A 27,448-nucleotide genomic window follows, 5' to 3' on the forward strand; every position below is an offset into this window, starting at 1 on the left:
AGTTAAAAAGCAGAAAAGCACTTGAGTTTTTTTTTTTTTTGTACCTCTGAGAAACTTTAATGTTTACATGTTCATCTTTACACAACTTAAAAAGCAGGAAAGCACTTTTTTTTTTTTTAGGCATTTGTATTGAAGTAGTAGTTCACATTGACTTTCATTTATACCTCAGTGCACTTTTGAGTGGATAAAAATAATATATTTTTGCTCAATGCTATGTTTTATTCTGTTGAAGACTGAATATACTTAAAAGCTGTTGTTACAGAATGAGGACTTGAGTATTTTATTTACTGTTTTGACCTGTTAACTTGATACTGAAATAGTAGTTTATTTAGGCCTGAGAGGACTTTTGTACTATTTTTGTAACTAATGTACGAAACATTAAAAGCACCAAAATACATTGTTTTTTTTTCTGCTGCCTGGGGGGGAATCAATAATCGTTTTATAATCGAATCGTAGCCTCTGAATCGTAATCGCAATCGAATCGTGAGGTGCCCCAAGATTCCCACCTCTACTGGCAACCAGTCCAGGGTGTCCCCCGCCTACTGCCCAGAGCCAGCTGAGATAGGCGCCAGCACCCCCCGCGACCCTTGTGAGGAGTAAGCGGTCAAGAAAATGGATGGATGGATGGATTTATGACACAGACATTTTCTAATTAGCCTCTAGCCAATAGTTTTCAGACTGGATTTGGTTTGGAATTTCCCGCCCACTGTCTGCGGATGTGACGTCATGCGTGCGTTGTGTGCGTGAAGAAGTGTGCAGTTTCACTTTTCGACCACATGAGGCAGTAGCGATTCAAAATCCAACTCCCTGCATTGAGCAGCTTTAATGTAAAACATTTTTGAGAACTACTGCTCTAAGTGATGTACTCACACTATATAGTGCTCAGTCTTTAAACATAACGTCAGATGTGTAATGTATTTCGAAAGAATTTCATTTACAGGGTCTTTAACTCTTTCATTCCCAGCCATTTTCACAGAAACAATCCTGTTCGCTCCCGGCTGTTTTACTGGATTTTGACCACAGAATATTGTTTTCTATTGCTATAAAAGCATGGAACCTATCAAAAGAAAGATTAAAGTCTCTTCTTTCATCAGGAAAAAAAAGTATGTTTCTATCTCTTTCCGTTTTGCAGCAATTAGCATTAGAAGAGAGTTAAGGTTCATCAGTTTTCACAAATCTATTCAAAATTGTAAGTAATTTAGCTTTTTTTCTACATGGCCCTGGTTGATCTCCTTTGCTCTGCTGCCACCTACTGGCCGCTTGTGTAATAACTACCATTTCTGCAACCGTTCTTTGCAGTTGAGAGGCTGCATCAAAGCCTTGAGTATGCTCTAGCATAAAACAAACAAACAAACAAACAAACAAAAAAACGTACAAATACGTCTTTGGGACACTTAAAACATTAAAAAAATGTATTTACACGTTATTGGGAGCAAATGAGTTAATAGCATAAGTGAAGAGATTAAGTCGCATCCCATTACTGAGTACTTGCACCGTGCGTCGCAATCATCTGCTGCACTGGGACAAGTTGATCCACTCGGACGTGAGGGGGATATGGAGGATGGTGTGGGATGAGAAATTGTCATGTCTATGTATGTCGCTTCGTGAGCGGAGTGAGGAGGGAGGAGAAAAAGGACACATTCCGGGTGAGAGCGCGGAGGAAAAACCATTAAAGCTGGAAGTGATCCGGAGGAGTCAACGTTGGGACTGCAACGTCAGTGACGTCACACGCGGCTTGGAAAGGCTTTCGCTCTTAATCGCAACAGGAGGTTAGTGCTGATAAGGCGGGAAAAACACCCAGTAGAATGTGTGACATTTTTTTAGTTAGGCTGCGGGATGATTCGAGGGAATTATCAGGCGGGGAACCACATTTGGTAACTTGAATTGGTAGCTCAGAATGGACCCCAGGAGGCGCGAGCAGGATTTCTTTGCAGTCAATCAACCATAAAAATACATTAATTGGAATATTTTTGGAATTAAATATATATATTTTTTTTTTATGTATGCCTCTCAGATTGCATGAGATTGCTGTTTCAGCAAGCGTCAACCACTCAACTTCTTAACGCGCCACATTTGCGTTTTCCTTTTTGCAACATTTTCCCCCAAATTGAATTCCGCTTGAATTTAATTTGAGTCTGCTGGCGCACGTTTGCAAAAGTCCGCCTCAGCAATAGTTGGCGCTACACTGCGGAAGTTTGACACAGCAACGAATCATCATCTGCGTCGCAGCAAAAGGTCTGTTCACAATTTTTCGTCATTGTATTAAATTTTATGCATCAAAAGTACTAGAAGTATTGACAGATGCAACTTTAATTTGTTCTGTGACAATTGTATCTCAAATCATCTTTCCCCATTTAAATGAATGAAAATGCCATTAATCCGTTCCAGCTCTCCCTAAAAAAAATTTTAAAAATGTTTTTAACAGAAAATTATGTCACTTTAATTTTATACTTCTAAACAGAACATAAAGTAATGACATAATTAAATAGAATGTGAAGAAATTAAACATTTAATGCAAACATTTGGTAATAAATGGAGAGTCACTCTTCAGTAAATTGCAATAATTCTTCGCGGGAGATAAAGAATAGCCTATTGGACGTTCCCAAAACATTTTTTCTTTCTTTGTTTTCTGCTTTGTTAGATGGTAAACTTCAACTGGGATTGCCAATTAACATTTGAGTTAAGTTCGCTTCCACTATACAGTTCTTGTCTCTCAAGATTTTGCTTGCAAGTCAAAGCAAAACAATCTGCCAAACACGTTTACGTTTTTTTTTTTTTTTTTTTTTTTTTTACTATTTGAGGGGTTCACTGTAGACCAGAAGTTAAGTAGCAAAGCAGTAAAACTAAGATTAACTTTTGTTCTATTGTTTTTTGTACTATAAGTGGCTAACACTAGCATGACATAAAAGTGTTCCTGTCAATGAGTGTAACTTACAAACATGAGCTTAAGCTCTCTGTAAAGTGTTTTGGGCTCAACTTGTTATCTAACGGTTTGAGAACAAACATGACAGCTGGATCTAAGCTTCACTAGCAGATGTTCCACACGGCATGAGGCAGAAGGTCAGGTCAAAGCGACTTTTAATCTAACCGTCATAGCCAGAATGCGCACCGCAGCATTTCCTCAACGGAGTACTCCGTGTGTTTGTGAGGATTGCGACAAAAAAAAGACATAACTCGATCAGAGGGCACTGGAGCAATTAACGCAGAGAACTTGGATGTCTCTTTTGCTTTGGGGTCTCCAGACAGGAACGTCGTCGCGTCACGTTCTACTTGACGATTTTGACTGACACACTTTGAAATGGGATCGACGTTGAGCGTTTTAAGCCTCGGGGGCGCTCGTGACATTAACAATGAGGTCTCGTTATAGGAAGACATGAACCGTGGAGTCGGGTGACTCAAAAGCCTTTGGAATGCTCATCAAAATCAGTTAACAATATTTCACCACCAGCCCAAGCAAAAATTCATCATTTGACGTCTTTTTCCGTCAATGGCAGTGAATGAGTTAATGTGAATATTCGGGATGAGCGAGTACTGATACCAGGTCTCGGTATTGAGTCAATACCAGCCTTATTTTTTTTAGGTATCGGGTAGTCATGGAAGCCTCCGACACTAACTATGATACTTAAAGCAATAAAAACTTCATAATGGTTCTCAAATCTAAACCAAAGGCAGGGGGACTGAAATTTCTTGATGCATGTAGCACAATTTGGCATCCTGAAGCCAATTCCAACAGGAATTCCACCAGAGCTGTGATACTTAAGACAAATCTGATATGATGTAAATCTTATCGTAGTCATTCAAGACCCATAATATATTGACCTCTTTAACAATATAAGTACCGAACTGACCAAATGAAAGAGTAGATGAAAGTTTCAGTTCTTAAGTCATTAGTCGTAGAACATACGTTGGTTTTGCAATAAGAAAAAAAAGAAAGCACTGGTTTCTGAACAAAAAAATGCATAAAACAAAGTTTTGGGTTTTAATTGTCTCCAAATAACTTTTTTTCCCCTCCTTCTCTGTGAGCAGTTAGTTATCAGGAGGCAGGAGGTTCAGGAGTGTCAAACGTCTACTCTGGCCAATGAGGACAGAACATACACTCCATTTTTTTATTTTTATTTTTTTAACTAAAATTGACTTGCACTGATGGCCACTTAAATGGCATTTTTAAACTTGGCTGTTGCTCAGGATTTGATCAACAGTTTGTGCTCACTTTTGTTCAGAATTTTCAGAAAATTGTCCTAAACAAACAAACAAACAAATAACCAAAACATGGTGCCAGCATGTACTAATTAGCCCCAAGGACAACATGAGTAGCCCATGTGCTTGTTCTACAAATAGTTAAGATATATATTTTTTTGCCTATTTATTTAAACTTAACGTGGGTGCACATTTCTTATTCTTAATGCACAAAATATTCAAACAATAAAACAGATTTTGGTCATTGGAAAAAAATAGTTTTAATTTACCCAATTATTATAAAAAAATAAATAAAAAAAAATAGGGCTGTAATTTTAATACTGTGTTAATGCAATATTTTTGCCCACGGCTATCAGAAATAATTTCGGCCTATGCTGATTAGACGAAATAAATAAATGCAGCATCCACATTTTTTTATATGGCAGATTTCAATCGTTTTCTATTAGATTGTGCAGGTTTACCTAATAAAGTGACCAGTGAGTGGCAGCCTAATGTATACTAGAAGCTTATACATTCCTGTCAACATGTATAAATATCTCGCTCAGACTCCATTTGGCAGAAGCTCAATATAAAAAGTACCTGACTGCAATTGAGCTGATTTTTTTTTTTTTAAGACACAAGTGTTTGCCCTCATCAAACACAACCGTGAGGATATAAATAAACCCGCATTGGCCTGGAGGTGCACCAGTGTTGAATGAAGCATGAAATCCTGCATTGTCACATTACAGCTCAGTGGGGGGGAAGGAAAGTCAAGACGCCTTCCTCAAATGCTTGGTTCATCATGCTTTACTTCCCTGCTGCACTCACTCCCCATCTGCCCGCGCTTGAGTTGGCCTCCCTTTGATTGGTACTTTCCGGCTAGAAAACACCATTTGCGCAGTGTGTCACAGATGGGACGAATTGTAAAGGCTAAAGTGGAGAGGTCGTGCGTTTAGCCTCAGTTTGTTTATAGTGAAGTGAAGCATTTCTATGGCGTTCGCACATGTAGGTTATTCCATATGATACTTAGCGTCATGCCAGTGGTGTTGCTGTTCGTCCATAAATAAACGTCCATCAACTCTTGTACTTGGAGTACACCTCCTCCTCTTTCCGCTCTCTCTCTCTCTCTCTCTCTCTCTCGAGTGTGTGGCAGCACAGAAAACACCGCAGTTCTTCCAGTCAGACTCTCTCTCTCTCTCTCTCGCTCTTTACGTTCGCCGCGCGCTGCTCTTGAGCGACCATGCGTCTTAGTTTCTCCTCCTCTCCCTCTCTGCTCGTCTCCCACCGTTCCGGTGTCCTTTCATCATCAAGCTCGGCGCTCTCGCTCCCACGCCGGGGTCGCTAAACCCCTTCCGGAGGACTTCTGTGGCAGGACGCAGCTGGTGGTCCGGTCTGACGAGACCTCAAAGGTGGAAACGCAATTTCGTCCTAGAGCTATTAATGACAACTCACTGCATGTAAGGACACTTTTATTTGAAGATTATCTGGATGCAATGTTCGGTTTTTGTCTGTGGAAGAATGTTTGAGTTTTCCAGCTGCAGAGCTTGTTGCTGGCTTTTTGATGTGCAAAGTGCTGCTATGCAGTGTCACTATATTTGGGTTGTGGTTGACAGAAATATATGGGTAGGAGCCCACATTGATTTTAATCAAACTTTTCAGGAATTAACAAAACAAACAAACTGACATGTTTGTTCCCAAGCTGTGAAAGAAAACTTGCAGAACCTTTGAGAGGGACACCACACTTATCACGTCTGAGTTAAGTGGCTGTCTACGCTGTATAAAATCTGACCTGGAGCTCTATCAGTGTACCCATCTGGTTACTATACAGTTTTGTTCAGGCCTCAAGAGAATGGAAATCCTGTGAGACTGCTGAAATGTTCATTATATTTACATAACTGTGTGAATGCTGAATTTCTTATTTTCATTATAACATTTTATTCCACTCACTTTTTTTTTGTCCCGTATGAACTCCCTAACCCAAACCTTACAACAACCAATTTACACCATTAAAATTTAAATATGCTTCAAAAATTCAGGCCACCCGGGCCACTAGTTTTCCTCATTCAACATACTTTTGGTTTTCACACAAAATGAATATTTTACATCAAATATTTCCCATTCATTTTCAATGGGAGAGACATTCAACTTGCTACTTCCTTACATACAGTAAGTACCACTCATCATCATTCACAGGTGTCTGATGCTGGTGCTGGTACAGTTGGTAAAGTGCATCGTCTAGGAAGGAGGAGGTTGGGGGTTCGAATCCCAACTACTATTGTACATTGCAAATGTGTCTATTTTATGATATGCATATGTACTAAATCTCATATCATGAATTGTATTACTTCAACACATAAATGTGGATTTAACTCATTAACTCTACGTTCATCTTACACAGTATCTTTCAGTATTATTCCACTTTATTTAAGTGTTTCATGATGGATGGTGTTTCACTACATTTTAACAAGTCAGTTAGCTTCTCCTTTTTGGAGAATATTTTACAACACAACACCTTACAATATTATTCCACTTGATTCAGTATAACTAAGCAGTGTGTCATGGATTTAAACAGTCTGGTTAGCTCAGTGTTTAATTAAGCACATGCCTATTGGACTGGGGAGAATGTGGTTCGTATTCCGGTTGACACAGATTTTAGTCCAACTTCAATTTGTATAATAATCATTGTCAAATTGTGGGGAAAGGCACTTACAACACAAAATTAATAAATGTTTAAACAAAAAAAAGAAACTTTAATGTCTCTATTTGTCATTTTGTCTTGCAAAGCAGACTGGAGTAGATCATGACAATGTTTTGCATATCTGTAAATTGAAGCACAAATGATTTGTCAATCAAATAATTTTGAACCGAAAATTGTTTGAATCGAAAATTGATTCTGAATCGAACCGTAGACTCAAAAATCGTAATCGAATCGAATCGTGAGACGGTCAAAGATTCCCAGCCCTATCATATACGCTGCATTATTTGTGTTTTTATTTTATTTTATTTTTTATTATTGTTATTATTTTTGTTAATAAAAAAAAATACACAAATTTTTATTTTATTGTTTTTTTTGTTTGTTTTTTTGGTGACTCGAAACTTTACGTTTCAACGTTCGTTCAAAGGTCTTTAAATATGTTTAAACGTGTTTGCAAATACGTTTAAATGCTTTTGCTCGTCAAAAACGTTGACTCCACATTAGCAGTTCTACACTTCCATACAATCTGAATTAGAAAAAAGAAAAGAAAAAAAAAGAAATCCAAATGGGCAATAAGATATTAGCAGGAGACAGTATTTTAATTAGAAGAGGGAATGCAGACATTATTAATAGACATGTGGCGAATAGTAAAAAATGATCTCATTCCTTTCCTCTCTATTCTTTTTCACATTTTCAGGTGGAGTCAGCCTTTCGCAGGATCTCACTCTTAAATCCTCACACACCAATCAGGACCGCATGGCTGTTACATCAGCTTGACTCCCCCTCTCTTCCCCCTCAAAAAAAAAAAAACGACACTCATGCTTCTTCATCCCTGCCTGTGACCTCCATATGAGATTCCACAACCACGAGCAAAGCTGGCCCGGACTTTCATCTTCACGTCGCGATAACAAGGAGCAGCTTCCTCGGTCTCGGAGCAGCTCTAGCGGCTGCGGCGTTTGTTGGTACCCGCAGCCATGCAGGTGTCCTTCGCGTGCACGGACCATGGGCTGAAGGCCCCGCGCAACGGCGAGCACAGCAAGCAGAACACCACCAGCCCCAACACCACCAGCCAGGCCCGGGCCCGCTTTCGCACCGTGGCCCTGATAGCTCGCAGCCTGGGTTCCTTCACCCATCGCTACCACCACAACCTCAAGGAGTCCACCGCCAAGCTCACTGGCATGAAGTACCGGTAAGTTTCTTCGGCCGCTTTCCTGTCAAATTCTTGCAAAAAAATATATATATATCAGAACTGTGCAGTAGGTTGAATGAGTGAGAGTACTGTGGGAAAGAAAATGAGATGACTGCTCAAGGCCTGATTGTGAAAATGAAGATGAGCTGTAACAGGCGTTCAGTGGGAGGATGTGGGTGAGTGCCCACATTGTCTGAGGAGCAAGAAGAGGAAGATCTTTTTGGCAGGTTTGTAAGATTATTGAACAACTGAATGTGAACTTGGTGGACTACTTGTAGGAAAGTGATTCCCAATTACTGTGCGGTGAGAGCTCATCAGGTGTGCCGTGGGAAATGATCCAGTTTCACTTAATTGGTTTGAAAATGCTCTTTCTGGTGTTTATTGAATAGAACAAACACAAATACAAAATAAGAACACGAGCAAAGAGCTCCTGTAGGCTATAGGGATGTCACGATAAGGGCAATATCGTGATATCGTGATATTAAAACTGCCACAATATCGTCGTCGTCGTCATGTTCACAATACTTAAAAGGAACACATCTGTTAAAAAAAAAAAAGTCAAGTTGATTTCCATTTGTGCAGTTGTAGCACCCTATAGTGGCTAGTTTATTAGTGCAATTTAATTTTCATTAGGGATGTTTTGGCCTTCTATGTTTAAAATCTATGCTAATTGTCAGATGAAGGGGAACCTAATTTGCTTGTGAAGAGATTAATGTGTGCTTGCATTAGCAAGTAAGTGCCTCAATATTGTTATTAGCGATTGTAGGTGGTTTATATGCATTGCTGTCATGTACAAAAGCACAATATTGTGTCTTTTTTTACTATGAGCTCTCTTTTTTACAATATTGTGATCTTTTTTAAATATCGCCAACGCCCCGACAATATCATGATAATTATCGTATCGTGACCTTCATGTCGTGATAATATTGTATCGTGATGTTTGGATATCGTTACATCCCTAGCAGGCTACAAAGATAACATATAACACCCATTGGCAATTAGACTGTTCATAAATTTATTTATTTTTTATTTTTTTTTATTTTTATTTTTATTTTTATTTATTTTGTATTTTTTAAAGAGCTCAGAATTGTTCATTCGGTAGTCTTACCGATTCAACGTCTTATCATCATTGTTCTTTTTTTTTTTCTTTTTTTTTTGTGCGTGCGTTTGCGTGTGTGCGTTTGCGTGCGTGCGTTTGCGTGCGTGCGTGCGCGTGCGTGTGCGTGCAAATACGTATAAATTTATACTCATTAATTCACCTAAAACCTTATAAATATCCCATTACCCTTCGCCTTAACCAGGTACTTCAGAATCTTGCCAGAGTCGTGAGGTTTAAATGGTCAGGAGACCAGAGAAAAGGTCAGAAAAAAATTAAGAGAAAAGAAAGATAAATCAAAGTGAAATCCAGCACCGACCAAACACTTCCTGCCTTCCCCATGATTACAAAATCAAAGTCTTACGCCAACCCCGGAAGCCTCTAAATTCCAGCAAATTTAGCGAGATCTCAAGAGACCAGAGGAAAAACTAAAGAGAGGAAGGAGGGAAGGATTGATAAGGCAGAGTGAGATCCATAGAAGCCAGTACATCCAATCCATCAAAGTGAAATCCAGCACCAACAAAACCCCTCCTGCGTGGTTACAAAACCAGAGTCTTATGCCAACCCCAGAAACCTCAAACTTCCAATAAATTGAGATCTCAAGTGACCAGAGGAAAAACTAAAGAGAGGAAGGAGGGAAGGATAGATAAAGCAAAGTGAGATCCACAGACACCAGCACCCACTGATTCAACGGGCTGTGGGAGGGAGAGGCTACTTCTGTTGAGTTTCAGTAGATGCTGGTGCGACGGATCTGGCATGCATAAGGACCACCACCAAAGAAAGAAGCCGTCAACCGCGGTCCAGCAAAGCGAGCACCGCCCCCCCCCCCCGAAATCCCCAGGCCGCGGCAGCACCAAGGCCACCCCCAAGCCACCCGAGCGGACACCGGTCGGCGAGCCGACCCAGACGCCCGGAACACCCCCGCCCCATCCCCAGCCCACACCCCCGAGCCCAAGGCCGCAGAACGAGGCCCAGCGGGCCCCCACAGCGCCCCACCGGTCCCCAGCCCCCATCCCCCCACGACCCCCCCGCACCCCACCCAAACCCGCCACCCACCACGACCCAGGCCCCACCACCCCCGGCCCCCAAAAACCCGAACACACCCCAACCCCCAACACCCAACCCCCCACCCACCCATACCTCCACCCCCCCCAAACAAGACGCCCCCCCCCCCCCCCGACGACCGCCAACCCCCCCGCGAACCCGGCCCCCCGCGAGCCCCCGGGAAACCGGCACCGGGCAGCAGCGCAGAGAGGGAAAACGTGCCCACCCCACCTCCAGCCGTGCGAGAGTAGCACAGCGGCGGGAGGGGGGAAGCAGAGGAGGAAGCACCAGGGGAAAAGGCGGAACACCAGAACACCGAGCCCGGTGGGGAGAGGCCCCGGTCGTCACGCCAGCTCGCCGACTGGCGAGCTCTACCCTTACACCGTGAATGTGGCCCCATCCAGTGTATATACAAGTGTGTGCGTGTGGTGCATTAAAATTGGGAGCAGGTGAGTCGGAGCAGAGGGAAAAAATTTCCCCTACTCCGACACACCCGCATCCCCCCCCCAAAAAAGGAGGGAAAAAGTGGTGGGGCAGGGACACAGATGGGGGGGGACCACAGCGCTGCCAGGCACTGCAGTCCATCCCCTCTGATGGCTCCCCGCCCCAACTCACCCCTCCCCTTGGACATGAAGTGCATTAAAATTGGAGGGGAGTTGAAGGGTGAAGACGGTGTTTCCACCCTTCCCCACCCCACCAAGAAATGTGTTGTGTGCCCTATGTGTATATTTACAAAGTGTATAGTGCAAAACTAGTGACTGTTCATAAATTGGTGGTGACTCAAATCTCAAAACGAATTGGCCGCTAAAAACAAACAGAATCAGAATTTTCAGATTTGAGTCCGAACAGCCACGCCAAAATAATGCTAACCTGTGCGTAGCTTACAGTGCCATTTCTCACATTTCTCTCCTCCACCATCCAACGTCCTCTCTTGTTAACTTCACATTTGTTTACTCACTGTTGGCCTCTCGCAGCATCCTAGCAAGGGAAACCAAATGCCCAAGTTAGCTTAGCGCTAGCTAGCAGCTGGTACGACGCAAGTGAATGGCTTTACAATTGGTTTAGACAATGGATGTCCAAGCTCGGTCCTGCAGGGCCGGTGTCCTGCAGGTTTTGGATGTTTCCCTGCTCCAGCGCACCTGTTCCAATCAACAGGATTGTTAGCAGGCTTATGCAGAGCTTGCTGATGAACTTCAGCTGTGTTGGAGAAGAGAAACATCCAAAACCTGCAGGACTCCTGCCCTCGAGGACCACGTTTGGACACCACTGGTCTAGAAAAAGAAGACCCTGGGTTCTGCCATTGGCCCGTGTACGTCAAGGAATTGCAGAGGTTAAAATAAGTTACTTTAAACTAATAAGGCAAACGTTTTCGTAGGTTGACGCGGCTGCTGTAGCGTGTCGGACACATACAGTATTGCTACACTCCGATATGTTTTCAAAAACTAAATAAGAGAAAAATGTGAAGCAATGAATGGTTTATTTCGGGCTTGATATATAACACAGAATGTGAAGTTGTATTGTGAGAATGTTTTCGTATTTTTTCAAGAAAAAAACTCACAAGAGATAGCCCATATCCCACCCAGGGCTGAATGTTTGCGACGTTAGCAAATGTTGATGGTTAAACATCTGAGTTAATTCAAGGTCGTAGTGTTTACCGTTAATAGTTAATTATTCGTTCTCTAAACAGTTAACAGTCTAAAACTGTTTAGAGAACTAATACAAACTGCTAAGACTGTTTAGAAAACGTTTAGGAAATGCTGCAACCTTGAACGAACCCAAATGGAAAAATCAACATTTCTTAGCATCACAAATGTTGGCCCTCAGTGGGACACGGGCTTAAGACATATTTTGTCAGGATAAAAAATAGAAATTTAATAAGAGTAATTTTGATGAATAATGTATCTATCCAGCTAGCTAGCTAGCTAGTAGGGGTGTGAATTGCCTCGTACCCGACGATTCGATCCGTATCACGATTCATAGGTCACGATTCGATTTGATACCGATTAATCCCGGTATGAATTTACAAGTCGATTGTTACGATTTTTTTTTTTTTTACTCAATTTAGAAAATACCATTCAGTAAACTTGTACATATACACTGTAAGATTTGTATGAAAATGTATTATTTATTGATCTCAAACTTCAGTGTTATAACTGTGAGCCACTGTATTTAACAAACAGGTTGTAACCTTTTTCATGTTAGAATAGCATTGAAATAAAATAAGGCTTAATGTTCAATTAATATAAAAATTTTCCATGCTTAAGGTGTGAAAGTTAGACGTTTTGTTGAATATTTTTTAATCAAAAATGGATGTTAAAAAATCGATTCGGCTGCCTATTGAATTGATTCGAGAATTGCGTGCTGTAGTATCGCGATATATTGCCGAATCGATTTTTTTTAACACCCCTACTAGTTTAGTTTAGTTTAGTTTAGTTTATTCATTTTTTCCTTTCGGACACATTACAGTTTACATCAATCACATCACATCATTTGCAACATTGACATCCGAAAGAAGGGCTGACGGGTAGAAGCCGAAGCTTATTCGAGACCCGTCCCCATCGACCCATTACTATAACGCATCAATCATATACATTATTTAGAATAGTCATTAATTTTTATCGTTATCCATCCCATACTATCCCTTCATCTTGAATGTCCGTGTGTAGATTGTGGCTAGTCCCAGTCATTTGGCACTGGTGAGTCGGTCCCCAGACGCCACCAGCAAGCCCACCCCGCCAGGCGAGCAGCCAAGGCAAGCGCAATTCTTCTCATTCACCAGTAGGGTCTTTGCTGACCTCGGATCAGCTTTCACACATGTTGTGCTTTCCAGAAGAGTAGATCGGCTTGCATTCGGCCCATTGCTTTCAAGCAATTTCAGCACTCGATTCTGGTCAGGTAGCACCACTGGTTGCTAGCATGTTGTGGATCTGATGACTCCTGTGCGCTGCCCAGCCTCGCTCACCCAGCAGAGCGGCCCACGCCAGCCAAATTCCAGGAACCAGACCACCAACCCCCATTTTGCGTATTGACAGCAGATTCATTGGAGCCACAATACAGCCTTATCATGTAGCCTTGACTGTTAGTACAAATGTCCAAACGGAATTCGAGCCAGACAATATTTAGATTCAAACGGGGACAGCAATACATGTTATCAATGCAGGTGTATAAACAAGAGTTAGCCTTGGCAAAGTAGCAAGTAATCATATACAACTCCAGCTTTGGGTAATTAGCGATGTTGTTGTTGTTGTGATATTGTGAATTACTGTTCTCTCTCAAGCGCTGCCAATTCCTCAGCTCCTTTCACGATTCGTGTTTTTAGTTGACCAGAGTTATCTTTAGTTTGAATAAAAATTCGGCAGTCTTTTGTCCACGTGCTTTCGATAAGTCCATTCTTTCTCATTTGTCGAGCCTTTTTGGCGATGTCAGCATTTCGTTTGGTGAGGTTTTCGTTGATGTAGACATGTTTCCCACGAAGCTTGTGACGGTCTCTCAGAAGAGCAATCTTTTTCTTTCTGTCAACAAACCTGATCAGAACTGCCGGTGGTCGTGTCCCTCCAGTTGGAAGCGAAAAGCACATCTGAATGTGCGCAGGATCAACAGTTAATCCCAAATCTCTGAGTTGAAGTGTCACTTGCTGTTCCACAGTCTCGTTCCCTGAATATTGGTCAGAATCTTCCGTGCTCGTGCTAGCCGCAGCTCTCAAAGGGCCACGGCGCGGCTTGATCTTGATACCGGTGACTATCACATCGTTGATACGAAGATTTTGTTCCAAATCATCCACTTTTTGTTCCAAGGCAACAATGCGTCGATCTTTTTCCTGTGTCTCTTTCTTCAATTGCTGTATTTCCTGAAGAAGTGGCTCAATGCTCTTCTTCATTTCAAGTAATTCGGCAACCATTCCACTGAGTTTTTTTAAGAGAAGATTTTATCTCCTCAATCTCGTCAGCTCTTTTTCCGCCAGGCATTCTGCAACAATGTAGTTAAAAATCCCAATGCAAAAATCAACAAGTAGTTAGATTCACGAGCGAGTGCAGGAGCAAGTACAGATGCGTCCTTCCTCAACAGATGCGTCCTTGAGTGTTGACAGATGCGTCCTTGAGTGTAGCTAGCTAGCTAGTTCGCTCAATAGCTACGTGTATCTATCTTGCTATCTAATATGACACTTTATTCAGGAATTGGAAAAGAGACCAAAGGCTTTTGTTCTTGAAAAAAAAAATGGACTTGAAAAATTAACTTTGTGAGTTTTTGTGAGGGCTTTTTAGTCCAAAAGCAAAGCTAGGGAGGATTGATTAGTCTACGATGTTTGTTTTAGCTACACGCTGGTCCCCATTTGTAGGTACCCCGGAGTTCTGAAAATCACTGCTGTAAAAGCGCATTCGACAGAAGTAGTGTGTATCTTATCGCCAGAAGGCAAAGTTTGTGAACAGTGGTACTAATTTGCTTGGCATGACCTCAATTGAGCAGATGATTTACGTAACAATGTAGTGCTAAGTGTAATAGAGCCATGCGGTAGAGCCCTCCATGTGTGCCCGAGTGGGAGTTGTAACGAGGCTGGGCCGAGCGAGTAAACAACACTCTCTTATCTCAATGAGTGGGCTCTCAACTTGGAACATGGCTTGGCTTCCAACTTTTAACACGCTTTTCGGGCCTCGGCACCCAATGAGAGGATTGAGATTGTACAGTACTTGTGTAGACAGACACAATGACATGAAATGACAAAAGGAGATAGCCAGAAAGAAAATAAACTTAAGTCAGCTGATGGAAAAGAAGCAATTAGCAGAATATAACGGACGCACGCGGCTGAATGTGTGATAAGCGACTGCTTGTCACGCAGTTTCATCTCGTTTCCATAACGACATGGAAATTGCAGACCAGGACCACGCAAGCCTGATGACAAAGCATTGTGTTAAGACCAGTGATGGGTTTTAGTTCAATTTTGTCTGAGGGGCACAGTTTTAAACACACACGTTTAAACTGCTTTACTGTAATTATTTATTTACGGTATTTATTTATTGTACTAATTAATTGTCTTAATCTAGTACCCCTAATTTGTCACAATAGATCAAGTCAGCACCCATGGCAATGACGCAATGTACCACAGGCATTGCTTAGTTTCTACTTGCTGGTGGGGTCACAGTGGGGCCTGGCACACATATATGGGGGCACCCCCCCCCCCCCCCCCCACCCCCAATACCCCTAGAACCACCACTGATTAAGACTTCACGTTTAGGTGTGAAATATACCTCTGAAAAACTTCTAGGGCAGGGGTGTCAAACTCATATTAGCTCAGGGGCCGCATGGAGGAAAATATATTACCAAGTGGGCCACATCGGTAAAATAACGGTATATAACTTTTAAAAAAAAAATACCGTAATTTATACGCAGATTTGTGGACAAGCCCAAAATTACGGAGCTCAACTGTCATCATGTTGTTCCAAAAAATAACACAAATGCAAATGGAACGTGGCAACACTTTGCTGGTATACGCTCCGTACATGTTAAATCGAACTGTTTTGCATATATATTGTTCCCACTTCCCAGAATGCATTGCATGGCGCAGTTAATGACGTTATAAGGACACTAATCCTTGTCATATCTATTTGTGTTACCAGTAATTGAATTTGTGTCGTATTTGACACGTTTATGTCGATCTATGACTTAGAAAAAATGAAATAATAATAATAATAATAATAATAATAATAATAATAATAATAATAATAATCATAATAATAATAATAATTAAACAAACTGTAACTTTAAGTTGTGTGTAAAATAATGACATCCAGGACGATTCCCCCCGTACAAGTTGCATTGCTCATCTGAGGACTGCTTGTGAAATTACAAATTTTATATATTTTGATTGTGGACGGCTGATGAATTAGTCCGACAATACCATATATATATATATATATATATATATATATATATATATATATATATATATATATATATATATATATATATATATATATATATATAGATATTTTTTTTAATTTATTTATTTTTTATTTTTTTTTAACTTTGCAAAATCAATCGTCTCGCGGGCCAGATTAAACCCCTTTGCGGGCCTGATCCGGCCCACGGTCCGTATGTTTGACACCCCTGTTCTAGGGTGTGCCTACAAAGTGAAATATAAGAGTACCAAAGTTAAATATGGCAGCAGTGGTTCAGCGTTAACAAAATATTCCGTATCACTTTCCAATCACGAAACGTTTATAAAGTGTTTATAAACTAGTTATAAACTAACTCTATTGGAAGTGAGCAAGCTGCAGGTCTTGATGGTGTGGGACAAGCGGTCAACATTTAGACTCAGGCGGCAGAGTGAACTCAATCTTGAGACGCTGCGCAAATGGTAAACAACGTGGAGGCGTTGTCTTGAAAAATTGATTGCCAATTTGCCGGTAGTGCCTCAAGTCTCAAGGTCAACTGATATTATTGTCGGCCTGTTCCCAAAACAACCGTAATCTGGACTTTCTCCTGGGAGGGATGCTGCCGGATGCTTATCCTTCACCTCTCCCATCCCTCCTGTGTCTGTGTGACTGGAGGCTGTCTCCCCGGCAACAAGACGTTATGCTTATTAGCTGGGACACTCGTTACGCTATGATAACATACTTCAATGTCGCTTAAATATACAAGTCTTGAGATTTGGTGTGATGTTTGTATGTGCTGCATGTGCGGGTTTTTTCCCCAGGTTTATACTGTACTCCTATACTGTAGATTTTCACCTATATCGGGTGAGTCTTAAACGTATCCCCCACGACAAAGCGAGGTTAACCGTAACACTGTTTACACATTCTCTGAGAAACCAGAAAAGGTTGACCACTTCCGAGAGCGTTTTCTCAGTCAGACGCGCTTGTGAGTGTTGCTTTTTTTAATAACTGCTGGCACGGACACGATGCCTTCCGTACACAAGCCAATAATGTATTTGCTCTGGATGTGCGAGACACAGCGGAAGCATCCGAAGGCGGGAGGAAGTCAAAGCAAAAGAAGATGCCGAGCATAAACTAATAATACAACCACCTGCGGCGTTTTCAGTTGTCATGGCGATCCGAAAATAGTGCCGCTCCAACTGCAGGGTCCCTCACGCGCAACCTTCCGCGGCAGTTTGACCTTTTGTTACTCATGGGAGGATACACGCAGCTGAAAAGTGGCCCAAATGTGTGACGTAGCAGAGGAGGATTGCTGTTGCTGGATTGGAAATTCTACAGTGTATTTCTGTTTCCTGGTTGTGTTGACGGAAATCCGTGAAAGTTAGGACGCATCATGAGGACAGACCGATGGGCTACTCGCACTGTGCTAGTACTTGTCCTACCTACCAATGTACTTTAATCAACCGAGGAGAAGGAAATCCTTGTTTGCACACTTTCGTATTGCTCCCTCCCTTCTCCTCCTCCATGCATAACTGTTCACTGCCCTCCCCTCTCTGCTGACAATGAGAAAAAAAAAAGTTAATTGGAGGCAATTTAACTCAACTTCGCTGCAGCCAATCATATGTTGCCCTGGCAGCCAGGATTAGCGGTTATTGATACCTTGACTTCTCAAATCCTCCGAAAACATGTCAAACCGTAATTGGATCATGCCTACCTTACAGTGGTCTGCTGCTATATCGCCGTTTTTTTTAAGCCATCTTTTTGTTTTGTTTTTGTTTTCGTTTTTGAAATAGAGGTTTGAGCGTGGTAAGTGGTTCTCTTCCTGTCCACTAGATGGCGATCTCATCTGTGTCCCTAGAACATAGCTAAGCTTAAACTTTGTTTATAATAATAATAACAATAATAATAATAACAATAATAATAATAATAATAATAATAATAATAATAATAATAATAATGCGATTGGCTGGCAACCGGTCCAGGGTGTACCCCACCTACTGCCCAGAGCCAGCTGAGATAGGCGCCAGCACCCCCTGCGACCCTTGTGAGGAATGAGCGGTCAAGAAAATCGATGGATGGATAGATGGATGGATGGATGGATAATAATAATAATAATAATAATAATAATAATAATAATAATAAAGTGCTACAGATGAGGGTTAGAACAAATTAGGGTAAATAAAACAGTTAAATCCATAAAATCTAACAGAGTTAGAAAAAAATAAAAAAAATAACAAAGCCCATTGAAGTAACTTTACTGGAATCCAAAGAACTGATTTTAAGGGGAGTTTATGTAATATTTTAACACCAAAATAAGATTATCTGTGTTTTTTCAAAGATATGCATACACATATTTGTTTTAATATTAACATGTGAGTCTTGTGTAGATATACTTCCCCGCCCCCAATATGCGAAATTGTAAAATTATGATATTGTGGTATGAATGGGCAGGTACCAGTACTGGCCTTATTTTAAGCTATTGCGTACTATGTGTGCCTGTCTTTACCAGCAACTGATACATAGGCAAAAAAAAAAAAAAAAATGTCATCAAGTAAGTCCTCCTTGACAGCAGTTGGCGCTATAATGCGGCAGTTTGACATGTCAGTGAATTGTTCACAATGTATTGTCTTTTTTTAACTGAAATTTTATATATCAGAAGTCCATGTGGTGTCGGACCTCATACTGGCATTTGTCTGGGGGAAAAAAAAGTTGTCTAAAATCCCTACTTTGTGGGGTAGGGGGCATCTTCCTCAGGCTGTTACAAGATTCTCCATTTGTTTTATAAAAACAAAGTTGTAGTCTTGTGTGATTTATTTAGCCTCTAGATGTGTTTACTACATCTTTACAGTATTTATTTCGGGTTTTGCAGAGAAACCTGAGGGACAATCTGCTTGTTGGTATTGTTTTGTTTTGTCCTCTGTTTGGATGTGTTACTACTCTGTGTGCTAAAGTAACAGTTGTTTGAAGGTTTATAATTATTTATATATTTATTATTATCATCTATGCTATTTCACGCTAGCCTGTCTATGATGTGTCACATTATATGTTAGCATTAAGCTAGCAGACTGGTGTTTACATGAAATTATATGGTTTGCTTGAACATGTTAGTGTTAAAATGGAGAATGTTGTTTTTTGTGCTAGTTTAACAATAAACTTTAACTGCGAGTTCAAGTAAAGAAGTGTAAGTTTGTTTATATCAGTGTAAATGCATTTAAAGTTCACCATTTTTTGACTGAATCTGAAACATGTCACCACAATAAACTGACCGTATTGTCTATTGGCTCTCATCTTTTTTGCTCTTAAAGACGTCAACTAAATACGAGGCTCCCATGAAAACTGCCATCACTCAGTGTTTGTATTTGTTTTTGTTCATGTTGACAATGGTTGTGTGCACGCCTGCCTTCCGTCGCTTGGCTGCATGCGTGCTTGCGCACTGACAGGGCCCATCATGTGGCTTTTTGCTCCACTGCACACTTTGACTCAGCCAAACTGCTCTTTTTTTTTTTTGCCATAGTGGCGACACTGCACAAAGGGCAAAGGGCAGTTCCCGCCAGATGAGGCTGTTTCTAGTTTCTCTAATTGCGGGAATGCTGAAAGCATCCCACATATGTTATTCGGATTTTTATTCTCCTCACTTTTTTGCTTTTTTACACTGTTCAAATTTCAACTTCAAAAATTCACACCTTCCGGGGTATATATATCATCTGATTCTACATTACTTACGGTTATATGTCAGCTTTTTCCCCATTCATTATGGGAATGCTTGCATTCCCACCTATGTTATTGTGATTTTTTTATTCTCCACATGTTTTTGCCGCATAACAACTCCCACATGATACTTCCAATTAGCATTGTTCAAATTTCAACTCGCTTAAAAATTTTATCGTCTGATTCCACATTACTTACAGTATTTGAACAATTTAACATTTAATATCAACTTTTTCTAAGTGTCACTTTCCACTCCCACTTCCGTACATATAACTTATCATCAATACCAGGTGTCTTACACTGCTCGGTGGCACAGTTGGTTAAGCGCATTGTCCAGTAACCAGGAGGTCATCATTTCATAATTTATCTCTCCATTTACTTCATAAGCATTCCACATGCATTCAAATCTTAGCATTCAGTTTTTAGCATTCCCACGCAATTTCTCCAGAAATTGCACTTAGTCAAGTTTTCAAGTTTTCGGACTGACATTGAACTTTTTCTAAGTACCACTTTCCACGCCCACAAACATGCATACAACTTATCATTGTTACCACGTTTGATACTGCTCAGTGGAGCACTTCGTTAAGTGCGTTGTCCAGCAACCTGGAGGTCGTGGGTTCGAATCCCACCTCCAAATGTACATTGAAAATATACCCATGGCAATTATGCTTAGTGATATAAAGGTATGACAACTGACTATCATATCAGGAAATGCATTACAATTTCACTGAAATGATTAATTGCATGTTGGCTTTCATCACGGGGTGCAAACCCCATTTGGACCACATTTTAGTACATTCAATGGTTTGATACCGACTGACTATTATATCAGGAAATGTATTATAATTTCACTGAAATGATTAAATTCCACCTTGCAGTTCAAGTTTTCTTTTTATTCATTCATTAAAACTTTGTGATTGTCACATAATTTATCTTTCAATTAACTTCATTAGCATTCAGCTTTCAGCATTCCCACGCAATTTCTCCATAAATTGCACTTAGTCTAGTTTTTATCATTATTTAATACAGAGCAACATACTTCCTTGACACCAATTACTACTTTCTGATTAGCCAGGTCTTTGATGCCATTTTGTGGCATTACAGAAAGGGCACCGATAAACACGAATTGGTGAGTTTTTCAGTGAATAACAGAAGTGCAAAAGTACACATTGCCTCTATTTAAAAAAAAAAAAAATGTAACTGGTGTTTGAGCACAGAGCACTTGAGCTGTGATAATTTCAGCCTGGAGCAAGCAAGCTCCCCTAATACAGAGATGTCCTTGCTCTCAGTTGAATTGGCAAAAACCTTGAACGCATTTTGCATTCTAATTGGAACACCAAATGTTTTATACAAGCAAAATGTTTTAAGATTAGAGTCAACTGTTTTTTTATTTCCTTTTTAGCAAACAGAGAGTAAATACAAAAATAATTGGAAAGCATGAAGAAGAAAACAAAACACAGCTGCTGATGTTCTGAGAATGTAATGACTTGCACTTTTACAAGCAGGCTTTGTTGGTGGAATTAAATTTCTTATCTATCCATCCATCCTTCCAGTGTGTATACACAATTTATATTTTAGTTTTGAGTTGACTTGGTTTTGAAAATACACCTTAGGAGATCTTCTGACATACTTTCTGCGTGATGGCTTTCCAGTTCTGTTGATGTGTTTTTTTTTTTTTCTCTCTCTCTGACTGAAATTCACAACACAGTGAATCAAGCACTTCAGATCTGCCCACATATTCTTCAATAAAGGATCAACCCACAGGCCACCGGCTCTGAAATACAGCTGCTCAGTGTGGGGAGTTTCGTAGCTTTTCCCACACACATTATTTTAATGCCTTTGGAAGGAAATGTTGAATGTTGAAGCCAAAGCACACAAACCTTTGCTGTGGTTTAAATGTTTGTAACCTGCAATGAGTCAACAGCTATCGTCTTGGATCTGAATCCATCCATACCATCCATCCATCCATCCATCCATCCATCCATCCATCCATCCATTTTCCTGAACGTTAATTCCTCACAAGGGTCGCGGGGGGTGCTGGTGCCTATCTCAGCTGGCTCCGGGCAGTAGGCGGGGGACACCCCGGACTGGTTGCCAGCCAATCGCAGGGCACACAGAGACGAACAACCATCCACACTCACACGCACACCTAGGGACAATTCGGAGCGCCCAATTAACCTGCCATGCATGTCTTTGGAATGTGGGAGGAGACCGGAGTACCCGGAGAAGACCCACGAGGGCACGGGGAGAACATGCAAACTCCACCCAGCAAGGCCGGAGCCTGGAATCGAACCCGAGTCCTCAGAATTGGGAGGCGGACGTGCTAACCACATCTTGGATCTGAAAGATTTAAATTAGATTTGTAGCTGTAGAATGTGTGGTCATTTGAGAAGCGTGTATCAAACTATATATATATATATATATATATATATTTGCATTTTCACTAAGAGGTTTTCTCACTTTTGTTGCCAGTAGTTTACACATTAAGAATGGCTGAGTTATTTTGAGGGGAAAGTTAATTTACACTGTTAAACACTTAATATCATAGAAAAGTATATATTTTTTCACTTTTGTTGAAAATGATTAAAACATGTGAGGGGTGTCCTCACTTTTGTTGCATTAATTTGTAGAACAGTAGGTCTAAAAGGGATTATTCTTCCTAAAGTAGTGGCTGTGTAATTCATCAAAATTCAATTACAATTTACAATTATCACACTACAAAATCGGCATAATCTATTCTTGAACATAAAATAAAAGATTATTGGGTTTTTAAAATGTATATATTTTTATTTTTAAATGACTAATTTAATAAATCATGTTTGGTCCAAAAGGAACTTGCATAATTATAGTTTACATGTTCATTTTCTTGTTTTGTACCAGAAAACAAATGATTGTACTAATCTTGATTTCAATTATTACCATATTAATCGTGATTAATATTTTCTTGATAATCGATCAGCCCTAGTGGCTCTCAACGTGGGTTCGATCGAATCACAGGGGTTCGATGAGTCAGCGTCAGGGGTTCGGCACAGGGCTACATTGCTTGGCCTATCTGTGCTGCTGGGAATTTGCTGTGCTCAGTTGACTTGTGGCTTAAGTCATGGTACGTCGTGTGATTGTCTTTATCATTGTAATCCATAGTATGTCGAGCAAAAAAAAACAAACAAACAAAAAAAAAACGGTTGGATGAATATGTGCAATATGAATTTGCATATCGTCACCATCTTAAAATAATTGCTTATGTCATTTTTTTTTTACATTTTTTTTTTTTTTTTTGCCTGAATCATCTCTTCATGATGCAAGTGGTTCAATTTTTTTGTGTTTCCTGAACTTACTTAGGCAATTATTTTAAAAAGGTGGCGATGTATAACACAACGTTTGGTGTTCCACAGGGTTCCATTCTGGGGCCTCTGTTGTTTTTATTGTATCTGCTGATCCTGCGTTCGATCTTAATCATATTTCATTTTTCAATAAAGAAGGGTTCTGTGAATGTGAATAGGAAACTGGTGGGGTCCCGGTTCAGTACCTTAAGAATCACTGCCCTAGTGTGTCAAGGAAATTGAATCAAATGCCTGATGTGAAGATGAATTGTCAGGGGGGTTAGGTATTAAAGGACTTTCAATCGCATTGAAAGTTGGAGCAGTTTTGGAAGTGAATACAAAGAATGCTGTCACATTTATACCCGCGCACGCTCATTGCGCGCTGTGCAGAAGCCTGTAGGGAGCAGCCTGTCATTCTCAGTTTGTCGTTCTTTGTCATATAGAATGCTTTATGCGTAGAGGGCGTGTGATGTGCTTCCACTTGAGGCTCGGATTTGCAGCCCTGTTAGTCTGTTGCTTGTGTCTGCCCTGTTCCCTTTTTCCCCCTCTCAACTCATTTGTCTCCCACTTGTCATGTTTATTATCTATTCATTTCAAATTGCTCAATTTCCCCACGGCTTTTTATATGTTGCGATTAAAGAGATCTTTCTCCCTGTTTGTTTTCATTGTGGAGGCCATTAGGGAAACGAGTGTGAACCGAAGAGGCGGGCGTTGGCTAATCCTTTTCTGCCCATCAGTGTTGTCTTGTGTGGGTTTGTTTTGTCTACCATAATCCCCCTAGGGGCAGGAGGAGTTTTATCTGTTTACTTGACAAAACAGTTCTATGACAAATATTGATTTGAGCAATCTAGAGTCAGGAACCTGATGATAAAAAATGATGAGAAATGCCTTGGTGTGACCATATCACACAATAGGAGGCAATTTCTCTGAAGATTTAAGGACATAACACAGCCAGATGTTGATTTATTAGCTAGCTGTCGTGTTGGAATGGAATCATGCCAGAATAGAAGCGCCATACTGGATAGCGGCTGGCTGGCGGGATGCTCATAAGTGGTGACAGGTTTTGTGTGAGCGGGCGTCTTCAAGTGACTCATTTGTCATCTTTCTTCAAGGCTTCTTTGGGGCACCGTCCAACCACGAGGGACCGAGGCGCACAGTGGCTTGCAAAGTTGTTGATGTCTTAACTTTGCACAGTCAACTTGTCCTTCGGATGGAGTCCTCGCTGTCTATGTTTAGATGATGTGTTTTTATCATTCGGCAATGTGAAGCTCTGGAGGGCTGGCTTCTTCGGTATTGTGTTACGTCGTGTTTAAATGCTTAAGAGTATTTGACACGTTCCAAAAATTCCACACCTGTCACAGTAAAAATCCTAAATATTGATATTGGACATGTATACCGCCTACTTCTACATTGTTGGACTGATCCAAAACATTCCAACTTAAAGATACCGTATTTTCCGCACTATAAGGCGCACCTTCAATGAATGACATATTTCCGAACTTTTTCCATATATAAGGCGCACCGCATTATATGGCGCACCTTCAATGAATGACATATTTTAAAACTTTTTCCATATATATGGCGCTACAGTAGAGGCTGGGGTTACGTTATGCATCCATTAGATGGTGCTGCGCTAAAGGGAATGTCAACAAAACAGTCAGATAGGTCTAACTTTAAAGGTCAAACTTTATTAATAGTTTACAAACCAGCTTTCTGACAACTCCATTCACTCCCAAAATGAATAAACAGCTGTTTTATTATTTTCTCTGAGTTAAAGTATTAGTATTAGCTAGCGATCCAAGATGGCGGGATCTTCTGCGCATGCGCGTCACCGATCGTGCAGGGTCACCGATAGCGTCTTGACAGCGAGACCTGTTGCGGCTCAATATTGATCCATATATAAGGCGCACTGGATTATAAGGCGCATGGTCAGCTTTTGAAAAAATTGAAGGCTTTTACGTGTGCCTTATAGTGCGGAAAATACGGTATTTGGTTCATTCATGACATATTAGGAACTATTCTCATTATTCCAATATGTTCACAGTGCAATTCCCAAATGAAGAGATTTTCACATACTTACCTCCTCTTACATTTATTGAAAACCATTGCCACTTCAAAAATAGTTAACGAATTCAGGACATTTGGAGAATAATTTCCATAATTCCCAAAGTAGTAAGACATATTGAACACTGGGTGGTAATTGCTGGTGTACTTCTCCAAACTGTTTAAAATGTGCTGTTAAATTGGTAACCGTGTCTTAAACACGTGCTACGAACTGTGGGGTTCCCCAAAGGTCAAGCTTGTGACCCTTGTTGTTCTTTAAATGCTTTCACGACCTAATAAAAAGCTATTAAGTTTAGCCACCACAACTCAGATGTACATGTCATGACAGCAGCCGGTGAAAATATGCCTGTAGTTTCACTCTCTCACTGCATCAAAGATCAATATGTGGATGCAAAACAATTTTCTCCAGCTCGAGTCAGATAAAATTGAATCATTGTATGTTGCCCACAGGAAAAAAGGAAAAAGAAAAGAAAATGTTATCGGTCACCTTGATTCGGTCACCTCTCTCTCTATAACTTTAAAATCAAGTTAGAAACCTAGCGGAATATAGCACTGGAGTACTTGACCTGGATTTTAACAGCCACATTAAATTCACAACACCAGAGCCTTTTTATCTTCTAAAACAATGCCAGAATAAAAGGAATAGTGTCTACAAATGACTCCCGAGAGATTAATACAGGCATGTCTTGAACAGGTTCGACTACTGTAACGGCCTCCTCACTCGGTTCTATAAACAAGCTATAAGACAGCTGCAGTACATCTAGAATGCTGCTGCTCAAGTCCTGACGAGAACCAGGAAATACTACCGTATAAGACCGTATGAGACCAACTTCAACTCAATGATGAGGTCTGAAAATAGTTCTTTTTAGTTGTGTATATGACAACTGAGAGTATTATTTCTTTCTATCTATCTATCTATCTATCTATCTATCTAGGCTGTGTTTCAGTTTTATGCTGCTAAAATCTGAAACAGTCTTTTAGGTGTGAGACAAACTTCAACTCGATGTTAAGGTCTGAAAATAGTTCTTTTTAGTTAACAACTATCTATCTGTCTGTCTGTCTGTCTGATCTAGACTCTAGCTAGTTAGTTTGCTAGCTGGCTAGATTCTAGTTTGCTAGCTAGCTGGCTATTCATTAAATAAAGAAATACTTTAGACGTAATTTGGCCAGGGTAAGAATCATTTTGGGCTTAATATAGAGATAGAGTGTACAACTTTTGATATAGCACCTGTATTGGATTTCATTATGGTTCACATTTCTAATGTTGTAGTGTATTGAACTCGTGTCCAATTACATACAGTTTTATTTAGTAATTTAAATCGCGTAAAAGAAATTCAATTGGTTCACAACACATTCAGATATACAGTATATATGCAGGGATTATGGTTTGTCCTCAGATATCCTTTTAGAAGTCACAAACTCACACATATGCACACTCACACCCAGATCAGAGCACCCCTTCTATTATAGATCACAAGAAAGGAGGCTTCAAATCCAACTCTCCCATGCTATATCCCAAACTTGCATTTGGGTCTGTCTCCTAGTTTTATTTTTAATAAGTCAGATGCTCGTGATGTTTCATATTCCTCATAGTAAATTAGATTTTTTTTTTGATTTTTTTTACAGGATTTTATTTTCCCCCTCAAAAATATTCCTTTTCTGAATACCATTGCCCTCATTATAGAGTAGTGCAAAGATCACACAGACATTGTTAATCTAAAGCCCTTGTTGAATAGTTTTCTCAGAAGTAGCCATATAGCGGTTAGCTAGCTTAACTAGCTGTCACTTTGCCACAAAGTGCGCAGTCTCGTAACATTGTTCAGTTTGTTTTTAAAAGTGATGTTTTCAAGTGATGTTTTCAAGTGAGTTTCAGACGGGATCCATATAAATAACATATTTTTATAACTGTTTTTATTTTCCTATTATCTTTGTGTAATTTGTCAGACTATATTGTTTATAATAATTAGTTGCAAGTAAAATTAAAAAAGGTAAAATTGATATGTTTAACTTCTAGAGCTCGATTAGGTCGCTTCCTGTTTTCTGCTAGCATAGCAAAGCAGTAGCCTGATGCAGCTCGACTTCACGCAAGTTGCAGATACTAAAGTGAGCTAATTAAGTGAAATGGGTTTGCATTTGTTATTTAACTACAAGTTACTAAATAATTACTAGTAATACTACTACTAGTAATACTGTTTCTACTACAACAACTACTACTACTACTACAACTACTACTACTACTACTACTATTACTAGTAATTAATAGTTAATTACTTTATAATTTTCACG

General features: G+C 40.2%; 1 protein-coding gene across 7 annotated transcripts in view; it reads left to right on the forward strand.

Moving 5' to 3' along the window:
* kcnab1b (potassium voltage-gated channel subfamily A regulatory beta subunit 1b) overlaps positions 1 to 27,448 on the forward strand; it is a 67,523-nt gene that overhangs the window by 8,412 nt on the left and 31,663 nt on the right. For 2 of the 7 annotated variants that reach the window (XM_077515447.1, XM_077515446.1), the window contains exons 4-5: positions 5,488 to 5,633; positions 7,569 to 8,060. In XM_077515447.1, the coding sequence (XP_077371573.1) occupies positions 7,846 to 8,060 (215 nt within the window). In that variant the 5' untranslated portion in view covers positions 5,488 to 5,633; positions 7,569 to 7,845. Of the gene's footprint in view, positions 1 to 1,503; positions 1,770 to 5,366; positions 5,634 to 7,568; positions 8,061 to 27,448 lie in introns of those variants that run through there. The other 5 variants (XM_077515448.1, XM_077515450.1, XM_077515452.1 and 2 more) reach the window with 5 other exon arrangements.

Source organism: Festucalex cinctus, chromosome 1 (genome assembly GCF_051991245.1).
Source record: "Festucalex cinctus isolate MCC-2025b chromosome 1, RoL_Fcin_1.0, whole genome shotgun sequence".
NCBI lineage: Eukaryota > Metazoa > Chordata > Actinopteri > Syngnathiformes > Syngnathidae > Festucalex > Festucalex cinctus.